The 25,898-nt window shown below is 46.0% G+C and overlaps 1 protein-coding gene across 1 annotated transcript in view; it reads left to right on the top strand.

The window, feature by feature from the left end:
• TMEM132C (transmembrane protein 132C) overlaps positions 1 to 25,898 on the top strand; it is a 291,179-nt gene that overhangs the window by 163,436 nt on the left and 101,845 nt on the right. The window contains exon 3 of the mRNA XM_065889544.1: positions 9,486 to 9,632. Within this exon, the coding sequence (XP_065745616.1) occupies positions 9,486 to 9,632 (147 nt within the window). The remainder of the gene's footprint in view (positions 1 to 9,485; positions 9,633 to 25,898) is intronic.

Consider the following 25,898-nt stretch of genomic DNA (forward strand, 5'->3'; position numbering starts at 1 on the left):
GATTCCTCCAGCTCTGTTTTTCTTTCTCAAGATTGCTTTGGCTATTCAGTGTCTTTTGTGTTTCCATACAAATTGTGAACTTTTTTATTCTAGTTCTGTGAAAAATGCCATTGGTAGTTTGATAGGGATTGCATTGCCTCTGTAGATTGCTTTGAGTAGTATAGTCATTTTCACAATGTTGATTCTTCCAACCCAAGAACATGGTATATTTCTCCATCTGTTTGTATCATCTTTAATTTCTTTCATCAGTGTCTTAGAGTTTTCCGCATACAGGTCTTTTTGTCTCCTTAGGTATGTTTATTCCTAGGTATTTTATTCTTTTTGTTGCAATGGCAAATAGGAGTGTTTCATTAATTTCTCTTTCAGATTTTTCATTGTTAGTGTATAGGAATGCAAGAGATTTCTGTGCATTAATTTTGTATCCTGCTACTTTACCAAATTCATTGATTAGCTCTACTAGTTTTCTGGTAGCATCTTTAGGATTCTTTATGTATAGTATCATGTCATCTGCAAACAGTGACAGTTTTACTTCTTCTTTTGCAGTTTGGATTCCTTTTATTTCTTTTTCTTCTCTGATTGCTGTGGCTAAAGCTTCCAAAACTATGTTGAATAATAGTGGTGTGAGTGGGCAACCTTGTCTTGTTCCTGATCTTAGTGGAAATGGTTTCAGTTTTTCACCATTGAGAACGATGTTGGCTGTGGGTTTGTCATACATGGCCTTTATTATGTTGAGGTAAGTTCCCTCTGTGCCTACTTTCTGGAGACTTTTTATCATAAATGGGTGCTGAATTTTGTCAAAAGCTTTTTCTGCATCTATTGAGATTATCATATGGTTTTTATCCTTCAATTTGTTAATATGGTTTATCACATTGATTGATTTGTGTATATTGAAGAATCCTTGCATTCCTGGGATAAACCCCACTTGATCATGGTGTATGATCCTTTTAATGTGCTGTTGGATTCTGTTTGCTAGTATTTTGTTGAGGATTTTTGCATCTATATTCATCAGTGATATTGGCCTGTAGTATTCTTTCCTTGTGACAGCTTTGTCTGGTTTTGGTATCAGGGTGATGGTGGCCTCATAGAATGTGTTTGGGAGTGTTCCTTCCTCTGATATATTTTGGAAGAGTTTGAGAAGGGTAGGTGTTAGCTCTTCTCTAAATGTTTGATAGAATTTGCCTGTGAATCCATCTGGTCCTGGACTTTTGTTTGTTGGAAGATTTTTAATCACAGTTTCAATTTCAGAGCTTGTGATTGGTCTTTATATTTTCTATTTCTTCCTGGTTCAGTCTTGGAAGGTTGTGCTTTTCTAAGAATGTGTCCATTTCTTCCTGGTTGTCCATTTTATTGGCAATATAGTTGCTTGTAGTAATCTCTCATGATGCCTTGTATTTCTGCAGTGTCAGTTGTTACTTCTCCTTTTTCATTTCTAATTCTGTTGATTTGAGTCTTCCTTTTTTTTCTTGATGAGTCTGGCTTATGGTTTATCAAATTTTTTTATCTTCTCAAAGAGCTAACTTTTAGTTTTATTGATCTGTGCTATCATTTCCTTCATTTATTTCTGATCTGATCTTTATGATTTCTTTCCTGCTGCTGACTTTGGGGGTTTTTGTTCTTCTTTCTCTAATTGCCTTAGGTGTAAGGTTAGGTTGATTATTTGAGATTTTTCTTGTTTCTTGAGGTAGGATTGTACTGCTATAAACTTCCCTCTTAGAACTGCTTTTGCTGCATCCCATAGGTTTTGGGTCATCGTGTTTTCATTGTCATTTGTTTCTAGGTATTTTTTTATTTCCTCTTTGATTTCTTCAGTGATCTCTTGGTTATTTAGTAGCGTATTGTTTAGCCTACATGTGTTTGTATTTTTTACAGTTTTTCCCTGTAATTGATGTCTAGTCTCATAGCATTGTGGTCAGAAAAGATACTTGATACAATTTCAACTTTCTTAAATTTACTGAGGCTTGATTTGTGACCCAAGATATAATCTATCCTGGAGAATGTTCCATGAGCACTTGAGAAGAAAGTGTATTCTGTTGTTTATGGATGGAATGTCCTATAAATATCAATTAAGTCCATCTTGTTTAATGTATCATTTAAAGCTTGTGTTTCCTTACTTATTTTCATTTTGGATGATCTGTCCATTGGTAAAAGTGGGGTGTTAAAGTCCCCTACTATTATTGTGTTACTGTCAATTTCCCCTTTTATGGCTGTTAGCATTTGCCTTATGTATTGAGGTGCTCCTACATTGGGTGCACAAATATTTACAATTGTTTTATCTTCTTCTTGGATTGATCCCTTGATCATTATGTAGTGTCCTTCTTTATCTCTTGTAATAGTCTTTATTTGAAAGTCTATTTTTTCTGATATGAGAATTGCTATTGCAGCTTTCTTTGGATTTCCATTTGCATGGAATATCTTTTTCCATCCCCTCACTTTCAGTCTGTATGTGTCCCTAGGTCTGAAGTTGGTCTCTTGTAGACAGCATATATATGGGTCTTGTTTTTGTATCCATTCAGCCAGTCTATGTCTTTTGGTGGGAGCATTTAATCCATTTACATTTAAGGTAATTATCGATATGTATGTTTCTATTACCAGTTTCTTAATTGTTTGGGGTTTGTTATTGTAAGTCTTTTCCTTCTCTTGTGTTTCCTGCAAGGAGAAGTTCCTTTAGCATTTGTGGTAAAGCTGGTTTGGTGATGCTGAATTCTCTTAGCTTTTGGTTGTCTGTAAAGGTTTTAATTTCTCCGTCGAATCTGAATGAGATCCTTGCTGGGTAATCTTGGTTGTAGGTTTTTCTCTTTCATCACTTTAAATATGTCCTGCCACTCCCTTCTGGCTTGCAGAGTTTCTGCTGAAAGATCAGCTGTTAACCTTATGGGGATTCCCTTGTATGTTATTTGTTGCTTTTCCCTTGCTGCTTTTAATATTTTTTTCTTTGTATTTAATTTTTGACAGTTTGATTAATATGTTTCTTGGCGTGTTTTTCCTTGGATTTATCCTGTATGGGACTCTCTGCACTTCTGGACTTGACTGACTATTTCCTTTCCCATATTAGGGAAGTTTTCAATTATAATCTCTTCAAATATTTTCTCAGTCCCTTTCTTTTTCTCTTCTTCTGGGACCCCTATAATTCGAATGTTGGTGCATTTAATGTTGTCCCAGAGGTCTCTGAGACTGTCCTCAATTCTTTTCATTCTTTTTTCTTTATTCTGCCCTGCAGTAGTTATTTCCACTATTTTATCTTCCAGGTCACTTATCCATTCTTCTGCCTCAGTTATTCTGCTATTTATTCCTTCTAGAGAATTTTAAATTTCATTTATTGTGGTGTTCATCATTGTTTGTTTGCTCTTTGGTTCTTCTAGGTCCTTGTTAAACATTTCTTATATTTTCTCCATTCTATTTCCAAGATTTTGGATCATCTTTACTATCATTACTCTGAATTCTTTTTCAGGTAGACTGCCTATTTCCTCTTCATTTGTTTGGTCTGATGGGTTTTTACCTTGCTCCTTCATCTGCTGTGTAGTTCTCTGTCTTGTCATTTTGCTTAACTTACTGTGTTTGGGGTCTCCTTTTCACAGGCTGAAGGTTCGTAGTTCCCATTGTTTTTGGTGTCTGCCCCCAGTGGGTAAGGTTGGTAAGTGGGTTGTGTAGGCTTCCTGGTAGAGGGGACTGGTGCCTGTGTTCTGGTGGATGAGGCTGGATCTTGTCCTTCTGGTGGGCAGAACCGTGTCTGGTGGTGTGTTTGGGGGTGTCTGTGAACTTGTTATGATTTTAGGCAGCCTCTCTGCTAATGGGTGGGGTTGTGTTCCTGTCTTGCTAGTTGTTTGGCATGGGGTGTCCACTACTAGAGCTTGCTGGTCGTTGAGTGGATCTGGGTCTTAGCGTTGAGATGGAGATCTCTGGGAGAACTCTTGCTGACTGATATTACGTGAGGCCAGGAGGTCTCTGGTGGACCAACGTCCTGAACTCAGCTCTCCCACCTCAGAGGCTCAGGCCTGACACCCGGCTGGAACACCAAGACCCTGTCAGCCACACAGCCAGGTACATGGAGATTTTCTCGCCTTTGGGGAAGTCTGAGGTCTTTTGCCAGCGTTCACTAGGAATTCTGTAGGAGTTGTTCCACATGTAGATACGCTTTTGATGTATTTGTGGTGAGGAAGGTGATCTCCACCATCTTGAATGTCCTCCCCACTGTGTTTTAACACTGACTCTCATTGCAAAACTTCTGGTCCTAGAACCCAACTTCGTGCAACAGCTAATTCCTTGAAGTAGATAGGAATATCCATTGACCTCATCAGAGAAAACACCTAATTAAGAGGATTGGCCTTTTGAAACTTGTGCCTTCCCCCCATCTCAGAGGCTCATCACCCTACCCCACTCAGAGATGAAACCAGGCCCTGCACCAGTCAACAAGAATCCTCCTATTTTCTTGAACTATGAAGTGTTAAGAACAATTTGTAGCTTCAGTGAAACCTCCAGTCTTGAGCAAAATCCAAATGCGGCAAAACCCAACTTCAAGCAAAGTCGCATTTCAGGAGGCAGTTGCTGTGGGCGGTCGGGGTGGAAGGTGTCCCCGCATTAAGACAGAGGGGGGTTTTCGCCTGCCAATGTGTGTTTAATTGTTGTCCCTCAAGCACAGCTTGGTCTTCTCCTGGCCAAGGTGGCGAGTATGATTCAGCAAAATCACTTAGCAAGTCACTTTAAGGTAAGACTTGGGGGCTTCCCTGGTGGCGCAGTGGTTGAGAGTCCGCCTGCCGATGCAGGGGACACGGGTTCGTGCCCCGGTCCGGGAAGATCCCACGTGCCGCGGAGCGGCTGGGCCCGTGAGCCATGGCCGCTGAGCCTGCGCGTCCGGAGCCTGTGCTCCGCAACGGGAGAGGCCACAACAGTGAGAGGCCTGCGTACAGCAAAAAAAAAAAAAAAAAAAAAAAGACTTGGAAGAAGTTTCTAGAGAAAAAGTGCTGTTGCTGCTCTGGGGTGGCAGCGGGGAGGGCAGGTGATGCTAATTTAGGTACCCTGGGCTTGAAAGGGGGAGATGTGTTTTATCACCACCTCCTATCTTTGCTAGGCGATGTCTAGCCCGTTAACAATTCACAAGGATTTATTTCCTCCACCCTGTGAGGTTAGCAGGGCAGGGCTGTGTGTGTATGTGTGTGTGTGTGTGTGTGTGTGTGTGTAATTTTTTAAGCTATTACTTTGATAAGATAACTTGCATGGAATTTAAGGAGCCAAATAGTTCTGCAGAGTTTGTTGGTAAAAACTGTATATAACATTCTCAAAGTGACAAAATTACAGTGATAGAGAACAGATCGGAGTCTGTTGGCACTGAGTGGTAGGCAGGCTTGACTATTAAGTAACATTAGGGAGTGTCTTTATGGTGATGGAATTCTTCTGTGTTCTCACTGTGGTGACGGTTACTGCGGTCTGCACATGTGATGTGATTTTATAGAACTATACACGCCCCCCCCCAAAAAAGTGCACGTGACAGACATAGAGGACAGACTTGTGGTTGCCAAAGGGGTGGGGCGGGGGTGAGGCAAAGATGGAGGGGGAGGTTGGGATTAGCAGACGTAAGCTTTTTTTTTTTTTTTCTGTGGTACGCGGGCCTCTCACTGTTGTGGCCTCTCCCGTTGCGGAGCACAGGCTCCAGACGCGCAGGCTCAGCGGCCATGACTCGGGCGCACCCGCTCCGCGGCATGTGGGATCTTCCCGGACCGGGGCACGAACCTGCGTCCCCTGCATAGGCAGGCGGACTCTCAACCACTGCGCCACCAGGGAAGCCCATAAGCTTTTATATACAGGATGGATAAACAAGACAAGGTCCTACTGTAGAGCACAGGGAACTCTATTCACCAGCCTGTGTTAAAACATCATGGAAAAGAATATGAATGTATTCCATATTCATAATGGAAAAGAATGTATATTACACACGTATATACATAGCATAACTGAATCACTTTGCTGTACAGCAGAAATTAACATTGTAAATCAACTATACTTCAATAAAATAAATTTTTTTTAAAAATGCACGTGAAAACAGGTGAAATCTAAACAAGGTCTGAACATGAGTTCATAGCCTGGTAGCAGTGCCAGTTTCCTGGTTTTGACGATGTATGATGATATAAGAGAGCATTACGGGGGCAGCTTAGGTATATGAGAACTCTATATTTTGTGCAACTTCATGTTAATCTCAGACTATCAAAGTAGTTCAAAATTAAAAGTTATTTTTAAAGAAATGCTGCAGTAGTCTGTTCCCTTCCACTGCCTTTCTCCTGGTACAGAGGCAAAATTCTTACTTTGGTATTTATGTCCATATCACTAAATGACATAGTAAGTAAGGCTGATACCTCTTCATTGTTGTTTTTTTTTTAGTTTTAGGCCCTGTCTATAAATTTCCCACTATGAAAAATAAGGATCTTTCTCTCTTTTCTCCCCGACTCCTTCCTATGTCTCCATCCCTGCAAAATAATAATCATATTTTGTCTAGATTAATAATCAGTGTTTAAAATATTGCAAGTACGTATGCTAATCACAGTAAAAGTATTAAATGATGATGACTTTTCCTTTCCTGCATAATGATTTTTTATCATCAGAATTAAAAACTAATTTGGTTTTATTCTTTTTCTTCATTTTCTGTTTATTTTGTTCTGATTTATCCCCAGACTCTTTACTGATTATCTAAATCTCCTCTTAGAACATTCATTCACATCAAATTTATCAGGAAAATTCCAGTTTCCTGAAGACGTGTTGCCAGAATTTCTCCATGCTGGCGCTCAGCTGTTATCCAGGACCTCTATTCGCCGTGAACCTCCTGTACATCTCTGTCATGCATTGGATCTTCATTTCCTAGGTCTCATGATTTCTTTCTATACTTACCCCCACGTTTGATGGAGCACATCTTCAAGTAGTTTCCTGAGCAAGGATGTAGGAAATAAATTTTTGGAGAACTTGCGTATCTGGAAACATTTTCTTCATCATTAGGCTGGATATCAAATGCTAGGTTGGAAATCATTTCCCCTCCGGTGTCTGAAGATATTTTTCATCGCCTTCTGGTTCCCAGAGTGCGTGTTGTGAATCTTGAATCCATTCTGATCCCTGATTCTTTCTTCAGTCTGGAGGATTGCAGAATTCACCTCTCTGTACCCAGTGTCCTAAGCTGGATCAGTCCTGTGCCTTGGGGTGGGTCCATGTGTTCATCACCCAGGAGGCCCTGCCAGTCTGGACACTCACATCCTTTCATTGGGGGAAATTTCTTGAATTACATCATTGGTGATTCCTACTCTCCCTTTGTGTGTTTTTTATATTGTTCAGATGTTGAACCTCAAAGTAATCCTCTTCCATTTCTTTGGGTTTTTTTCTGCTTCCTAGGACAAATGTCCTCAACTCTATCCATCAACCATTCCACTGATTTTCCATTTCTTCTATAATACTTTAATTTCCAAGGGCTCATTTTTCCCTTTCTGGGTTTTTTAAATAGCAATCTGTTTTTGTTTCATGATTGCAGTATCTTCTCTGATGGCTCTGTGAATGTGAATGATTGTGTATTTTGTTAATTGTGGCCTTTCCTGCATAGGCTCTATTTTCTACAGATTTCTTTTTTCTTTTTGCCTGTTTTGTTCCCTATGTCATGTAGAAACTTTATCAGTGTCCTAAGATTCTTGATTCTTGTTTGCTCATATTAAAAAAAAAACAAAATGAAGGACTAAAAACCATTAGAAGCTCTGAGCCCGTAGATGGGCCTTGGTGACTAAAAGCTTCACTGAAAAGTAACCTGGCTGGCTGGTCGGACCAGTAACCAGGGTCAGTACCGAATGATCTAGAATCTGGTATTTTTCTTAGAAGGTGAAGGTCCAGCTTTGGGGATAAAGGCCTAGGAATCTCAGCGTTCAGTGTGCGTGATGTCACGCAGTGACTCTGTGTTTGTCATGGTATCAAATCTTCATGGCCCCCCAGGCCCGACATGGCGTCTGGCAGTCACCCTGTTACAGGGAAAGGGAAGCGTGTTTGCACCTGGCCGCTTCATAAACATACTTTTGGCTAATCCTCCTTATTTTAGCCCTCACGGACTCCAACTTTTAGTGGTCCCACCAGTTCCTGAGATGGGGATTCCGTGGTATAAATTGTGCTCGTTCTTAGCGTTTCTCGCGGACGGCTCACGACTTAGTTTGAAAGTTCAGCTGACCCTTTTACCCGCTTGTCCATCAGCTTACTGGTCCCCAGATCGTTTACATTTGCTGCAGCTTTCTTCCCACCATCACGGGTCTTTAGTCCCCTCGACTCTCCTTTAAGTGGAATTTGGGAAAAGAGGATAAGCAGGTATATGTGTTCGATCCGATATTTTTCTCACCAGTTTATTGATGAGCAAACGGAGGTTCAGACAGGCTAAGAGACATAGCTAAAACAACAGTCCTCAGAGGACTGCTTTGCCTTTTTAAAAAGTCCCTGGCTGGGGCTTCCCTGGTGGCGCAGCGGTTGAGAGTCCGCCTGCCGATGCAGGGGACGCGGGTTCGTGCCCCGGTCCGGGAAGATCCCACGTGCCGCGGAGCGGCTGGGCCCGTGAGCCATGGCCGCTGAGCCTGCGCGTCCCGAGCCTGTGCTCCGCAGCGGGAGAGGCCACAGCAGTGAGAGGCCCGCGTACCGCAAAAAAATAAATAAATAAAAAGTCCCTGGCTGAGCTTGTTCCCAGAGGAGACCCAGCACGTCATGTGAAGCAGGTTGGGGACCTGCCTGCACTGATAAAACCATAACTAACGTTTATTAAGTGCATGCTGTATACACTCGACAGCGTTCCAGCCCCTTTATATGTGTTAATACACTTCATCACCACAACAGGTTTATACTGGGGGTTACCATTATCATGTCCGTTTACAGGGGAGGAAAGTGAGGCCCAGAGAGGTGATTATTTGCCCGAAGTCACACAGCTACAAAGTGGAGAAAGCAGTGTGTGCACCTCCACCAGGGTTTCTGAACCTGGGCATTTGGGGCACTTTGGGCTGGGGAAGTCTCTGCTGGGGGAGGGAGGGCTGTTCTGTGCATCGGGAGGCTGCTTACCTGCATCCCGGGGTGCCGGCACTCTCCCCACGGTTGAGACAACCTAAAATGTCTCCAGACGTCACCACGTGTCCCCGCAGGACACAGTCGCCCCTGACTGAGAATGACTGGCCTGGGCAGGCTGGCTTTTCTCCTGACCCCTCAGCTGAGCTGCTTCTTGGTTTGGGGACTGCCTGAGGCCGCTTTCCCTCACCCTCAGTCCTGAACAGCAAGTTCCGTGATTCCTGGGTCTGTGGGTAGATCCCCCTCTCACTCCAGTCGCCAATTCCCCGGCATCCTCCGCCTCTGAGGCCCCTCGTCTGACTGTGCCACCGGATATGAAAAAAGCAGAAAAATGAAAAAGAAAGCAATGCGCGCATCTTAGCGGAGGCGGGGCGCATTTGGAAAGGCCGAGGCAGTAATCTCTTAGCTCTTTCTTGCTCTCTTCGTCCCCGCAGAGCCAAGGTGAAGAAGGGGGTGAACATCTTGAGCACGCGGACCAGCGAGCCTCGCCAGTGGGACATCAAGCCGGAGCTGGGCAACGGCGGCAAGCACGCCACCGCCGCCCTGGTGTGCCAGCGCCTGGCGCCCGGCGCGCGCAACAGGTAAGCGCGGGGACCCCTCCCTCCGCGTCGGTGACCCGGGGTCCCGTGACCCGGTCTCCGCCTAAGATCCCTGCCTTAGACTCACAGTAACCACTGCTTAGCGGAGCTGTTACACCTTGGCTTGGAAATCTGGAGACGCTTACGTCACCTGTTGTAGCTTCTGGCATCTCTGGCAGGAAGGGCAGGGCCCTGATTCTGCGGGTCTGTTGTTTGGGTCTGGGAGCAGAAATTAGTTTGCACGGTCTGTTGTGCTTTGCGGAGGCTTATTCATTCTCCTCACCTACACTCTTGTCCTCGAGGCTGTGTCATCTCCCGTTGCCCTGCCGTTGCCCTTGCTTATCAGAGGCTGCTTTCTTACAGAGTGTCTGTCCTTTGCGCAAAGGGTGTGATGTTGTGATTTATACTAAGAAATACATATTTGGTCTTCATCCCTGTTCCTGGCATAGAGCTCTGAAAACCGTTGCAATTTCGCAGAATGAGAGCGTAAAGCTGTCTTCTGTTTACGTTAATAAGGTTACTTTTGGAAAGCCTCCTAGGTCACCTTAAGATGCGGGTTGCAGGGTACCGACCATGTGATTGGAGGAGGGTTGGACCTTTCAGTCCCACCCCTGGCCTCCGTGTTCGAGAGGGAGACTGGAGATTGAGTTCAATAGCCAATGACCAATGAGTTAATCAACGGTGCCCATTTAATGAAGCCTCCGTAATAACTCGAAAATACTGGCTTTGGAGAGCTTCCGTGTTGGTGATGGCGTGGAGATTTGGGGAGAGTGGCGCCTGGAGAGGGCATGGCAGCTCCGCCCGCTTTCACCGTGCCTTACCCCGTGCATCTCTATCACCGGCTGTTCCTGAGTTATACCCTTTCATAATAACCAGTAACCTGGTGAGTCAAATGTTTCTCTGAGTTCTGTGAGCCGCTCCAGCAAATTAATGGAACCCAAGGAAGGGGTCATGGGAGCCTCTAATCTTTAGCCCGAGGGTCAGAAGCACAGGGGACAACCTGGACTTGCGATTGGCATCTGAAGGTGGGGACAGTGTCGTGGGACTGAGCCCTTGACCTGTGGGATCGGACACGATCTCCAGGTAGGTAGTGTCAGAACTGAGGTGAAGTGTAGGACACCCAGCTGGTGTCAGAGTATTACTTGGTGGTGGTAGAAAAAGGACACACATCAGAATTGGTGTCGGATTCATAAAGGATTAGACTCAGTCTTCAGTCAGGAGGACTTTAAAGACAGGAGGTGACAGTCAGTGGCAGTGATGCATAGGGATGGTATGTGACAGTCTAGACAGACATTCTGGAATATTACTTAACATAATTGCTTTCTGTGTATAAAAGCAACACATACTCATTGTAGAATATTTGTGAAAACAACTATATGAGAACAAAACTTAAACAATATATCAATATCCCTTCTACCGACGGATAACCCACTGCTAACGTTGATTCATTTTCTTTCCATGTTTAATGCATAGATAACATCTGTGTATAGTAAACGTGTAGTAGGTTCACCTATTTTACAAATTTGGTATCATAATATATATCCAGATTCTTAAGATGATTTCACTTATATTGATAACATCTTCCTTTGACATTAACTATTCCTCAGAAGTATTTTAAGATTCCATCACATAGATTTAACATTCCATAAATCACCATATCCATAGTTCGGGCTGTTTAATTTGTTTCCAAGTTTTATTTTCATAGATAATGCAGCAACAAACGAGCTTTCACATGAATTTTGTCCACTTCTCTTTTTGCTTGAGGTGGCTTCTTAGAATCAAAAAGTTAGATCGTTTTTTAGGGCTCTTGATACGGTCTGTCAGTGTATTTTCCTGAAGGGATTAGCGCTAAAGGAAGAAACATCCACTTCCATTACTGGATGTATTTTCTTAAGTGAACTCTTCAAACCTGCCCAGAAAAACTCTACAAATGCTCCACTGCATTTAGAAACACCCAGTTCTTTCGGGACTTCCCTTGTGGCGCAGTGGTTAAGAACCCGCCTGCCAATGCAGGGGACACGGGTTCGAGCCCTGGTCGGGAAGGTCCCACATGCCGGGGAGCAACTAAGCCCGTGTGCCACAACTACTGAGCCTGCGCTCTGGAGCCCGCGAGCCACAACTACTGAGCCCTCGTGCCACAGCTACTGAAGCCTGCACGCCTAGAGCCCGTGCTCCGCCACAAGAGAAGCCACTGCAATGAGAAGCCTGCCCACAGCAGCGAAGACCCAATGCAGCCAAAACTAACTAACTAAATAAATTTACAGAAACACCCAGTTCATTTATCTGTAAGACCCCTTCCTCAGTCCTGCCTTCCGTGTGTAGCCAGCAAACACATCTGGTGTCCTGAACAGCTTCCTGGATCAAACCCCAACCTTCAGCATCACGACGCCAAGAAGGATTGTTAGTACATCTGAGGGGTGAGTGTTGGGCGTTTCACCGTGTGAAAACGTGGCTAGAAAGAAATGCATGCATGGGTCCCTTGCTCTAAGCACGAGATCAGAGGTCAAATTAAATCTCCTGAATCAAATGCACATAAAATCTAATTAACCCACAAGATTAGTGTTGATTATGCAAGTTAAAGGGAACGTGTTCATTAACAGGCAATGGATTTGTGTGCGTAAATAGTTCTTTATGTCACAGTCAGAAGGAGTCTCAAAGCGAGGGAGATAAGCTTTGCTGTACGGGAGCAGGTTCTGAAGAGTCCTGGTGGCAACGCTGTGTGTTCTGATCTTCTGGGAATTTGACGTCGGGACCAGGTGTGTTTGCGGAGATCGTAAACATCATGCGTGATTTTCCACTGTCAGCCGCGCTGGATGTCACGGTAGCGGGAACTGTGGTTTAAAACCAGCGTTTCCTTCCTTCCGAATTCTAGAGGGTTTTTTATACTGCTTTGAGTTAGACTGGCCACAAGCTGGGTGGTTGTGAGGGCCTGGAATTCCCTGCATCCTCCCAGGTTTCTTAACATGATGTCTTAGAAGGTAATTGTTGCCTTTGCAGAAGAGCCGCCATGTCAGGACTGGGGTCAGGGCTGTGCTGAAGCCATCTTGTGAGAGCTGATTGGATCGCTCGAATCTCCTCCCCAGTCTCTCATGCGGCGACCGGCAGTATTTACACCATGGCAATTTGGCAGACATCACAAACCAGGACTTCTGGCCATTGTCGGAAGGCCTGTTTACCAGCACACAACGGAGGGATGTCCCCGCTCACTCACTTCCTCAGCTGGACTTTCAGAAAACATTGCTTGGTTCACGTAAGTCTGAGGTGCTGTGCTCCGTGCCAGGTCGATACCCACTGAGTCAGGTCCAGACCCTGTCTTCAAGGAAACTAAAGTCTGTGGAGCACGTAGGAACAGACTGACCGCAGCTCAAATAAGGGCTTTCGATGACATGGAAGGTGCAAACTTCACAGGGATGTGAGGGCTTACTTCCCTCTGCCTGGAGAGCACAGGCCAAGAGTATTTGTTGTCTAGTGTTTTGTAAGAAAACACCGCCAAACTGAGACGTTTATTTATTTATTTAAAGAGCATCATTTTAAAAATATTTATTTATTTATTTTCGCTGCGCCGGGTCTTAGTTGCAGCCTGTGGGAAACTCTCAGTTACGGCATGTGGGATCTAGCTCCCCGTCCAGGGATCGAACCCACCCAGGAGCGTGGAGTCATACCCACTGGACCATCAGGGAAGTCCCCAAAACTTAGACATTTAAAACAATGCGTTTGGGCTTCCCTGGTGGCGCAGCGGTTGAGAGTCCGCCTGCCAATGCAGGGGACATAGGTTCATGCCTCGGTCCGGGAAGATCCCACATGCCGCGAAGCAGCTGGGCCCGTGAGCCATGGCCGCTGAGCCTGCACGTCTGGAGCCTGTGCTCCGCAACGGGAGAGGCCACAGCAGTGAGAGGCCCGTGTACCGCAAAAAAGAAAAAACACGTTTATTGTCTCATAGTTTCAGCGGGTTAGAGATCCAGGCATATCTTATCTGGGTCCTCTTCTTGAGGGTATCTCACTAGGCTGCAGTCAGGGTGTCAGCCGAGCTCAGTGGTTTGTCACCTGAAGGCTCAACTCGGGAAAGAACCACTCGCGAGCTCACGAGCTTGTTGGCTCAACCCAACTTGAGATTCTCAGAAACATAAGGGCCCCTGCTTCCTTCCCTGGTGAAACAGCCTCTTCTGTGTACAGTTGGGAGGGAGAAGACCATCCTTCAAGACAGCTGTTTCGATGGAGCATTTTCCCCCTGTAGCCCAGCACCTCTGAAAGATCCTGTGCACTCTGGTCTTGGAGCCACGTCTGTGAACCCTCAGATCCAAGAAGAGACGTTGCACCTGGTCCATACACACACCCAACGGTGCTGCATTTAGTTTTCCACCCCGCTAGAGTCATGTTTTAGCAGTCTGAGCATCTCGGCAACCACACAGAATCAGCTCACTACCTACTAGATGGTGCTTCACCCTTCTGGGTTGTGAGGCCAAGGGAGCAATTCATATCCTGTCCAAACCCCATGACTTTAAGTGAATCAAGCAACAAGGAGATGCCTCTGTGGCAGCAGTCAAAGAAGATGAAAGGTGTGGATGGCGTGTTTGAGCACGGGAACACATTTTGTGGTCCTCCGAGTGTACGTTCCTTGGGAAGCACCTTCTACTTGCTCTTTTCTCTCCCTTCCACCTTCTGAATCTTTTTCAACCCTGGGATCTGGGCTAGTCTGAGCATCTGGGGATCAAGAATTTCATAAAGCCTGGGAAGTGAGCCCAACATTGAGGGAGGGCACAGCCTACCCAGGGCTCCCCTCGACCCCAGGCTTGCACCTTTATCTAATCCACGCTTTCGCCCTAAGCTTTCCCTGGGTCTTACTCTCCCAAGTTCATTCCTTTAGGAGAAACGCCAAAAATTAGGGTTTTCTTTAAACTATGGGCATTCTTTTTTTTAATTTTTATTTTAGTTACTTATTTTTTTTTGAAGTATAGTTGATTTACAATGTTGTGTTAATTTCTTCTGTACAGCAAAGGGATTCAGTCATATATATATATACATTCTTTTTCATATTCTTTTCCATTATGGTTTTTCACAGGTTATTAAATATAGTTCCCAGTGTTGTATAGTAGGACCTTGTTGTTTATCCATTCTCTGTAGAATAGCTTACATCTGTTAGCCTCAACCTCCCAATCCACCCGCCCCCCACCCCACCCCCTTGGCAACCACAAGTCTGTTCTCTATGTCTGTGAATCTGTTTCTGTTTCACAGATAAGTTCATTGTGTCGTATTTTAGGGTCCACATAGAAGTGATATCATATGGTATTTGTCTTTCTCTGTCTGACTTACTTCACTTAGTATGATAACCTCTAGGTCCATCCATGTTGCTGCAGATGGCATTGTTTCATTCTTTTTAATGGCTGTGTAGTATTCCATTGTACATATGTACCACATCTCGTTTATCCATTCATATGCTGATGGACATTCAGGTCGCTTCCATGTCTCGGCTATTGTAAATAGTGCTGCTCTGAACACAGGGGTGCATGGATCTTTTTGAATTACAGTTTTGTCAAGGCATATGCCCAGGAGTGGGATTGCTGGATCCTATGGTAGCTCTGTTTTTAGTTTTCTGAGGAACCTCCACACTGTTCTCCATAGTGGCTGCACCAACTTACATTCTCACCAACAGCGTAGAGGGTTCCCTTCTCTCCACACCCTCTCCAGTGTTTGTCATTTGTAGACTTTTTGATGACGGCCATTCTAACAGGTGTGAGGTGGGACCTCACTGTGGTTTTGATTGCATTTCTCTGGTGATTAGTGATGTAGAGCATCTTTTCATGTGCCTGTTGATGGGCATTCTTGGAAGTTAACGGGGAACTCCATGCTGGCGATGCAGCCTCCCGGGTTCTGAGCAGGACTCGCTCCCCCCGAGGGTCACCGCGTGCCACCTGCAGGCCTCCCGACCTGGCCACGCACACCTGTGCTGTTATCTCCTGAACGCCTGTATTTAAATGGGTTCACTTGTGCATTTTAAAAGTTCCATATTAGGTTTTATTTTTAAAACATTAGCATTCGGGGGGACTAGATCTCTCTGGGGAAGCCAACGTAGTATCTCAAATACAGAAAGTTAAATAACAGTAATATCCTGTATGTTTCACAGTGCTTGACAACATACAAAGTAATACTGTGTGTATTTCGTAGTTCCTGGCCGTTTACAAGATGCTTTGTGTACATTATTTCAGTAGCTCTTCTCCGTGAGAGTCACACTGTTGGGCAGATAAAGAAATGAAGACATTCCGAGGCAGAAAGCATCCACTTGAATATTCGTGCAAATGCTTTTATTTTTTTTTACAATGTTTTCTTCTAAAATAAACTTCATGTCTATAAATACATAGGAAAAGCTTATATTCACTGCATGAATTAAAGGCGAGTGTAAACGAATACAATTTAAATGAACAAATACTATTGATGGCTAGCTGGCTGGTGTTACCAGCAGAAGGGTCTGCACTTGACCTTGGGGTTAGAAAGGGATTAGCAAATACCCAGGAGGTGTTTTTTTTTTTTTTTTTTTTTTTCCAGGAGGTGTTCAAGATACACTAGCCCCAACAGGAGACTTTCTTTTTTTTTTCCTCCTTATTTTTTCTTCCTTATCTTTTTATTAACCTTATTTTCTTCGATGCCCCTATGTCACTTTTATAATCATAAAAAATGTATTAAAAAACACATTTTAAACCCACATTCCATACCTTATGTAGCTATTGCCATTATTGTACATATAAATACTTGTATATAGTTGGGATCAGCCTGTGATAGGTCCCCTTTCGTAACTTAACATTGCCAAAGCCCTTTGCCTGCCCCAAACTTAGTTTGTTCATTAGCTGCCTAACAACTTATTAAGTAAAAAAACCTTTATTTTGAGAGCCCCCTGTTGTAGGGCATCTCGGTGGTCTGTTCCTAACATTTTTGTGTAAATAAATCAACGGTGCACATTTCCATGCTATATGGTCCCTCCCCATCCCCCCTTCCTGGGAGACTGCAGGGGGTCTCGATGCTGCAGGTAAGATTTGCAAATCTGCCTTACAGGTGTGTGTGGTCAGTTGCAAGCTGAGAGGCTGCCCACACAGCAGGGCTCAAGCAGGGCATCCTCACAGGAATCGGACCATTTCACCAGGGGCTGCAGACACAGAGGAGCCAGACAGCTAGCCCTGCATGCCGGGTGAGGTAGGTGGAGAGCAGGACAGACTGCACCCACATAGGGGGGACGCTGGAACCTTCCCAGGTGAGGACGCAGGCCCCGTGTTGGCCCGACCTCTGGATTTTTTTAGAACAGCTGAAAATCCAGACTGTCCTAGAAAAATCTCCCGATTTTTAAACATTTGCTCAGATTTTTAAAATCACAGTGTAGATCAACCAAAAGGAATATTGTTCAGGAAAACAGTCCATCAGCGAATGAATTGTGCAAAAGTGGCCGGTTTGAACCAGTTGCACATTCCACTTTGGGTAAAACCGTGCCTGTTTTCTTTAGGGGGTTAATTGCCTGTATCTTCAAGGCATCAAATCGGCAGCAAAATAGCCTTCCTGGGCCTGGACTGTGTGTCTCCTTTAGAGGGATTTATAACTGAGGCGAGGCCTTTCAGAGATTCAGCTCACCTTCACTGTCACCACATACCTATGACGCCTTCTGAACAGACCAAGTGTCATGACACTGCTGTGCTTCCAGCACGTGTTGTAAACTCGCATCGTTCCTCCTGTACCTTATCCTTGATCATCCTCGGTTTTCATCAAGCATCAGCCCTACCAGGAAATCTGCCTGGGGCGTGGTGTTCCCTCCTTCCCAGCTTCTAGTGTAGTGGTAGGTCAGCCAGCATCCTCCAGCCAGCCGGTCTAGACGGAAGACATCCTCTGGGTCCTTGCACTTCCGTAGAAAAACCAAATGGTACTCATCCCACTCTTCCCTCTACTCAGGACAGCAGCCACCGCCACAGCTCCCAAGCCCCTCAGTCGGTACGCTTAAGGCATGCTCTGTGGCGAAGGAGACCAGGTCAGTCAGGCAGCTCATGAAAGGAGAAGGGCTTTTCCAAAAGCGAAGACCACTGAACATGGAGAATAAGATGCCCGTTAGTATTCATTTTAGCAGCCTCGATCGCAGACCTTGTATTCACAGCTCTGCTCAGCTGTTTGTTTTCGGAGAATTCTGGGACACGAGTGTGCTCAGAGCTGCTGAGTGTAAACCGTTTCAGCAGAGCTTCTGGGAATGATCCACAAAGATAATCTGCTGTTCCCTGAAGGAAATTGCCCAGACTGAGTTCCTTCTTTAAGAGCTGTTTGAAGATGGCACAGAAAATCTGCTAGGCAAACGCCCACGAATGAAAACCTCGCCATCAATGGGGTGAAGCGTACACTCCAGGTCCCTAAAGGGAGAAGTCTAAAGCATCCCCACTCAGCCCACCCTAAACTCACAGCAGACTCACATCAACATGTGTAGTAGAGAGTTTACTGATATACACACTGTGTGTGTGCTCCGTAAAATGTTTGTTTTCCTCCCACTTTCAGCTGTGACGAAGGTTAAAGCCCTGATGGTTGAGGTTATTGGTGTTTCCTGTGATTTACAGAAACTAAACTCTCCCAAGGGCATTTGCTGGAAGCCCCTGGGAGCGGCGGGGGGGGCGGGGGGAACAGGTAAGAGGATAGGCTTTGAAGCAGCCTGAGAGAAGAAGAGATTTTCCTTGGCGACCCGAGAGCTGGTTCTGTCATCAAAACTTGATCTGACGTCTGAAATGGCCACTGGGTTTCTCCATTGCTTGGTGCTGTTTAAAAGTAGAGCATCAACCGTAATTAAGTGAAGTTATCAGACAGAAAAAGAGAAATATCGTATGATACCACTTATATGGGGACTCTAAAACAATGATCCAGTGATTTCACAAAACGGAAATAGACTCACAGACATACAAAACAAACTTAGGGTTACCGAAGGGGAAACGACGGGGAGGGATAAATTGGGAATTGGGGATTAACAGATACACACTACTATATATAAAATAGACGAACAAGGCCCTACTCGATAGCACAGGGAAGTACACTCAGTAGCTTGCGATAGCCTATAAGGGAAACAAATCGAAAAGAATATATATGTGTATGTGCGTATATATAGGTATGTATGTGTATAACTGAATCACTTTGCTGTACACCTGAAACACTATAAACCAACCGTACTTCAATTAAAAAATTTTTTAATTAAAAAAAAAAGTAAAGCATCCATGGTTTATCATCCCATCGAGTCTGCCGACAGTGAAGGCCATCTGCTCTCCAAGGGAAAGCGGCATACTTCCACAGAGAAGGGATGGCTGCTGGGGTCAAAACCAGTGCCTAGGACGAGGCACCTGGGAGAGCCTTCACGACGGTGGGTGCACTGGACACACCAGCACCATTCCCCCCAAACCCTACTGTGATATTCACGTCATCAGTTTTCCGACGATGGCCCTGTGTACAAGAGGTTGTGTTTTCCAAGAATGTTCTCGATGGATGTGTTGTCAACGTCCCCATCTGGCCTGCTCTCTGGATCCCACTACTCTCCCGTTAAGAGAAGGGGTCTTTGTCTCCTCCCCCTGGAAGCTGGGTAGACTTCAGTGACGGGCTGACGACCAGTGTGCAAGCAGAGGTGATGCTCCGTGACTTTGAGAGCCAGGTCACCAAAGAGCCTGCAGGTAGCGTGTCAGCATTCTGATGCCCTGAGGCCGCCGTGCCGTGAGAAAGCCCAGCTCTCCCTGTGTACGCCCTGATCAAGGCAGAGGGTGGTGTCTAGCCAGCCACCCAGCCGAGCCCTTCCAGCATTCTTGATTCACATTAAAACAATCGTTTTATGCCGCTGAGTTTGGAGGGCAATTTACGACACCACAACAGGTAAACTGGGTCACTGAGTACCCGGAGGGGTTGAATTACTTGCCAACCTCGCCCAGCTATTCAGGGCCGTGTGAACCCTGTTCTGTCTGATTCTAAACACTGCCCTCGCTTCTCCCACCACAAGGAAGAGATTGCTAAATGAAGAGATGCTGAAAGGCTTGTCCTCTTACCCTGAAGGCCCTTTCCCAGCCTCGTTTATAGCCTTTCATGGCCAGAATGACGAGTTTTCTGTTCTCTTCCTCCCATCGCAGCCCGACGCGTGGTCCCCAGCCCAAACTGAAAATGTATAAAGTAAATACATCTCTCAGCGTCTGTCCTGAAACAGTTGATTGTGTCACGTTCATGAGTCCCCCAGGCTCTTTCCAGACCAGTAATTAACTGTAAGGGGAGTATGTGGGGCCAGCGCCGTGGCCACCGACATGGGCAGGTGCATTTCAGAATCCACGGTCCTGTTTCCGGCGCCCCATCTGACTCAGAGGCGTGGGTGAAGTTGTCTTCCTGAAGCTGTCCCTACACTACTGGTCCTCAGAGAGCAAACTAGGTACTAGACAGGGCTGTGGGGACAGTGCTGTAATACCTCAAGGCTCTATGTGTTATGTTCAGAATCCTCCAGCCACCACCGAGCTGCCATGAGACCCTGGTTTTATCCACATTGTCTGAATCCTTTAAACCTGGGGACCCTTGTTCAGATTGAGGGTCCTTCTTACACCTGACTGGTCTTCACCAGAAAGTGGCAGACAGCAGTGGAAATGAACTATTTCCCTTTAAAAAAAAATGTAATGTTAATTTTTTTTTCTTTCTGCACCAAAAGTAAAAGCTTTGCTCATGTGGTGTCTCCGTTCCCAAGTATCCCATGAAGCAGTACGGCGCCATGAATAACAGCATAGCCTCTGTTGCCCAGGCAACTCAGATCCAAGACTCAGCTCTTCTACTTGGAAGCTGTGTGGTTCCGTGCAGATGAGTCCATCTCCTCGCGTCTTATCCGCAGGGGAGATGATGAATAACAGAAGTACCTTCGTGGAGTACTCGTGAGAAAGGAATTGGTTTGTGTCAAGAGCCTATGTAGAGTGTTGGTTCTTGTATTTTCCGCGGAGCAAAGCTTCTTTTAAGTTCTTCCTGACTTTTTTACACAATGGCCTGGACTTCCCTTGCATTGGAAGTGTGAAAGAGGCGCAGCCCTCTTTCCTGATGGTGGCAAATGTCAATCACTGAACCACACTGTCCTGCCGACTTGGACGTCATCCCCAAGATCTGGAAACTCGATTCTGCCCACCTTCCTCCTCATTCCTCTGCTGAAACTCCTGGCTCACAATTGATGGGGTTTCGGTAGCTGGTTGGCTGTGGGCTTTGCTCTCACCCTCAGGGCAACCTGAACTTAGAAGGGGTGGCAGAGACGGAGGTCAGAGGAACAGCAGTAACCTGTGGGCACCTGTGGGTTGACTGTTCCTTGCTTGGACTATGTGTAAGCCAACCCCAACGGTCTAAGTCTTGTCGTAGTTTGTCATTTTACTAAGGCATATTTTCCCCTTCTGCTTTTATTATCTTTTTACTCTTCATTTATTTTGGTGGGGGGCAGGGGGGTAGGTAATACATTCACACAGTTCCAAACGCAAAATGTAGACAAGCCGACATACCAGAAGACTACATCTTCCCCCACTTACCCAGCCCCCTTCCCCAGAGGTCATCAGAGTTCACGCTTTATCACATCCCTTTCCAAATATTTATTTTATACATATGAAAACACACACACACAGATACATATATTTCCTCCCCCACTTCAATTTTAAAAGCAATGTGTTGCTTCTTTTTTCGCCTAGCAATATACCTTGTAATTTTTCCATATCAGTACATACAGTTCTTTATTCACCTTTTTTTTAAAAGCATCACTTATTATGATATATGGCATCATTTATCTGAACCAACACCCTATTATTAACTGGTCTTTAGGTTCTACCATCTTTGGCCTGGACTTTGAATAACCTTGTCCAAACACCATCTTGAACTTCCGTGATTATTTCTGTGAAATAAATTGCAGAAGTGAGCTAGCCGAGGAAAGTGGTACAGGCATTTGCGAACGTGATGGGTATTGACATGTTACATAGAAACCGTATTGATTTACACCACCGTCCACCCACACCCACACGCCGCTAACAAGCTCTTTGATCTCTTGATGCTTGGATTTTATTTCCTCGTGCATGACTGGGCTGGCAAGTAGCCTGAGAGTAGCACGCAAGGTGGGAATCATGGTGTGGATTTTTAGGATGTCGCTGCCAATCCATCCTGGTAACTCCTGGGAAGTTCTGGGATGGCATTTGTGGCCCCGGGGTCTTCAGTGTCCCTGGAGCATCTCCCCTGGGTGTGCAGTGGATCTGCCGTACAGACAGCCGCTATTTACGAACACATGCAGCGTATAGGCTCTACATTAGGTCTCTCTGAATTCTCACCTAATCCGAGCTCTCTGCTCCCCAGTCGCAGCCCCCATCCATTCTGCTCCAAATAGCCACAGAGTTCTGTTTAAAACATAAATCAGATCGCAGAAGCTCTTATTGTTTTGGCCTTCCAGAGCTTCCCATCACACCCAGAATAAAATCCCAGCGCTTCACCTTGATCTCCGAGGTCCTGGAGGTGATCTGGCCCCTGCCCGCCTCCCTGGTCATACCCTTTATGCTTCTGTCATCAGTCACCAATCTTCTTCCACCCTGGCCGCTGTGGCAGCTGTAGCTCACGATCCAAGCTTGTTCCTGCCACAGGACCTTTGCACCTGCTATTTGCCCTGACCGGACTCTGAATGACTGGATCATTCAGATGTTTAGGTCTTAGTGCACCTGTCGTGTTCTCAGAGAGGCGGTCTGTGACCGCTCACACGGGTCACCCGTTTCGTTTTCTTTCTAGAACTCACCAGTGTGAAATTACCTTGTTTGTTTACTATCTGTCTCTTCCCAAAAGTATGTAGACGCCATGAGGGAAGGAAGGGACTTGCCCATTCTTTTTTTTTTTTGCGGTACGCGGGCCTCTCACTGCCGTGGGAGCACAGGCTCCGGACGTGCAGGCTCAGCGGCCATGGCTCACGGGCCCAGCCGCTCCGCGGCATGTGGGATCCTCCCGGACCGGGGCACGAACCCGCGTCCCCTGCATCGGCAGGCGGACTCTCAACCACTGCGCCACCAGGGAAGCCCCGGACTTGCCCATTCTTAGTGCTTAGATCTGTTTCCGGCACAGAGGAGGGACGAAAATCCTTGCTGTGTGAATAAACACAGGAATGACCTTTGCAACAATATGTCGAGTTATCCTGTCCGCAGTTTACAGGAGAAGAGTTGGAATCAGAAGGTCCTTGTGTTCAGAGTATGAGGGATATTTGCTGAACGACTGAATAAATGAATGATGCTTGTTATGCTGTACTGACACATTGTGCAGATGAAGGAATAAGCCAAGAGAGTCCGTATGAGCTGGGAGAACAGTGTCCCAGGAGCCAATGATGGGAGCCCCAAGGTTCTGGAAGAGGCGTGAGAATGGAAAGCAAACCCATCATGCTCCAGGCTCCCTCCCACCGCGAACCTACTCTGCCCTCTATAGTTCTCATCCTGTCCCGTAGCTGTGACAAAGGAGGAGAAACCCTGCTCACCTGCTAAGGGATTTATGAAGCAATTCGTATATGCTGGCGTGGTACTGAGCACTGCCAGACTTACAGACATTTCCCTGAGAGGTCATTCCAGCCGGCAAGAACTTTACAGCCTCACCCAAGCCTGAAATGTGCTAGTCATAAGGAAGAATGACACTACTTCATCTCGATGTCTCGTGCCAGGCTGCCACACGGGACTCGGAGACCTACAGGGAAGAGGACGACTCAGGCTGTGCCACCAAAAGCTTGGGAACCAAGGAGTCTTCAAATGTTGCATCCTGATGACCTGTTAAAGCCTCATGGGAGGGAACCTTCTAAGTATATCAGACTGATTGGAGGGTCTCAGAGCGAGAACCTGAATTTTTGTATTTGTCTTCAGGAGTCAAATGATTTTCCTTCCAGCTAATGTATATAGCACAGGAAACCGTATGCCATATCCTGTGATAACCCCCGATGGAAAAGGATGCAAACACAGAATGTCTATATGCGTATAACCGAGTCACCTCGCTCTACAGCAGAGATTGGTACAACATTGTACATCACCTCGCCTTCAATTAAAACCAGTAATAATTACCCTGCGAGTCACTGGGAATATGAGTGTTGATAAAACAGGTATGGACTCTGTACTGTATGGACCCAGGTGTAGCCCTGTATTGACTGCAACCGTACCATAGAGGGGAATGATCAGGAATGTGAGTGTGTGCTTTTTGCCCATCTAGGGTATGTCAGGCTGAGATGATTCCTGAGGATGAATGGAAGAGGGAGGCTGTTTTCCCGTGAGCTGCATCCCTGTGATCTAATCTTCCTTCAGACGAGCAATGGGTGAATACGTAGCCATATTCCCAGCCGCCTTGCCACGTCGTGGAAGTAATGTAGCGTGATGATTCAGAGCTGGGGCTCAGAGATAGGACTGCCCGGGTTCCGATTCTTGTACTTCAACACACTAACTGAACTTTGGCAAGTTACTGAACGTCTCTACGTCTTTGTTTCCTCATCTGCAAACCAGGATGATAACAGCAACGTCTGCCTCCTACGGTTGTTTGAGAATTCATTGAAAGAGTTTATAAAAGTGCTTTGCAGACATCAAGCATTATAGTTTTATTATGGGCATGGTCACAGGACAGCAACTGGGAATTGAGGGGGAGGGGGAATAATACCAGATGGATGCCTCATTGAAGAGCAGATTCCATTCAGCAACCCCTCAGAAGACATCCAGACCCTCTTCCAAGCCTTCCCAGGACCACTCAAGCATGGCTGGTCTTCTGAGACCCACAGATCAGGACACTGTTATGCCTCTTTTTGGGAATGGTCCCCGCAGACCCATCTTTATCAAAGGCAGGGATGGGAAGAATCCTAAGTTAAAAGAAGCAGAAACCAGCATCCATCACACAGCCGCTGCCTCTTGAGGAACACGTGCAAAGACACGTCCTACCTGCTGCCGCCCGCCACGGTGCCTGAGTGCGATTTAGGGAGCCCACGATGTTGGGGATGTGTTTAGCGATCATTGTGGCTGCTTCATTTCCTTCCCCAAACATCTCTTCCTAGTGTCATCTTGCAATCACAGAGAAGAGCAGTCCCCTTGCAGGGCAGAGCCCCTGAGTGATGGAGACGTTTAGTTTAACGGTTCGTGGGAAGCAGAGGGTTCCAGTGAGAAAGAAAGGGCTGAAATGTATGAAATTGAAAAAATAAAAAGAAACCATAGGTGGCGCCAAGGATGCGCTCTCCTCCGGCTTCCCTCCAACAGCTTTATCATCGACGCCGATGTCCTGTTCTACAAAGAGTTTTAGGTGATTTACAATATTCCAGTATGGGGAGCCAGAAGAAATTTCCAATAAATGATAATAGCAAATAGTCCTACTGTGCTTGCCCTGCACCTGACTATTCTAAGTACATTATACATAGTCCTTTCATCTCGACATCCCTACGAGGTAGGTACTATAATGATCCCTGGTTTACAGAGGCGGAGATGGAAGCACAGAGAGATTAAGAAACTCTCCAGGTTTGTACAGCTGGTGAGCTGGGATCGCAACCCAGGCAAGCCTAACTCAGAGTCAAGGCTCTTAACCTCTCGTGATATGGAAGCAAGAAAATGAGGTCAGTGCAAGAGCGAGGTTGGTACACGAAATGGATACCATGAAACCCTGGACCCTTGCTGGGGCGGCCCAGGGATGTGCCTCTTAGCCTCCCAGCAGCCCTCAGTAATCATCAGTGCCGCCAGGTGAAAGTTTCAAAGTGCCCATCTCTCGGGTAGATGGAAACAGTGGGTCCAGAGAAAAGCATAGTCCAGGTGACACCAGAAAAGAATGCCTCCTGTGGGTTCTTTTGTGCGGTACCCTGCAATCTTCAGTTTCGTTCGTTTAACGAATTTGTTAAGATGCTTCTCTGTACCAGACGCTCGCTATTCCAGGCCCGCGTGCACTGATTAGGCCAAGATCCTTCTCGCTCATGGCTTCCGGTCCGGAGAGGAGCGAGAAAAGAGAGAAAGGGAGAGAGGACAGATGAATATATATCAGAGGAACACCTGCACGAGGAGGGATGTTGAGGACGGTGTGCTGGGTGAGTTTGAGCCGTCAGCCAAGTCCTCTTCGAGGAGGTGATGTCTGACACCAGAATAAAGTCCAAGAGGGAGCCTCTTGGTTCTGTGGAGGAAGGGTGTTCCCAGCAGAGGGACAGCTGGCTGGATTTGGGACTATGCTAGGTGTGTCCAAGGACCAGCAGTGTGGCTGGGGCAGGATGCATGAGGGGACCACGGTGAGGTCAAGGTCAGAGAGAAGAGAAGGGGGGTATTA

This window comes from Phocoena phocoena, chromosome 13, assembly GCF_963924675.1.
Source record: "Phocoena phocoena chromosome 13, mPhoPho1.1, whole genome shotgun sequence".
NCBI classification, from domain to species: Eukaryota; Metazoa; Chordata; class Mammalia; order Artiodactyla; family Phocoenidae; genus Phocoena; species Phocoena phocoena.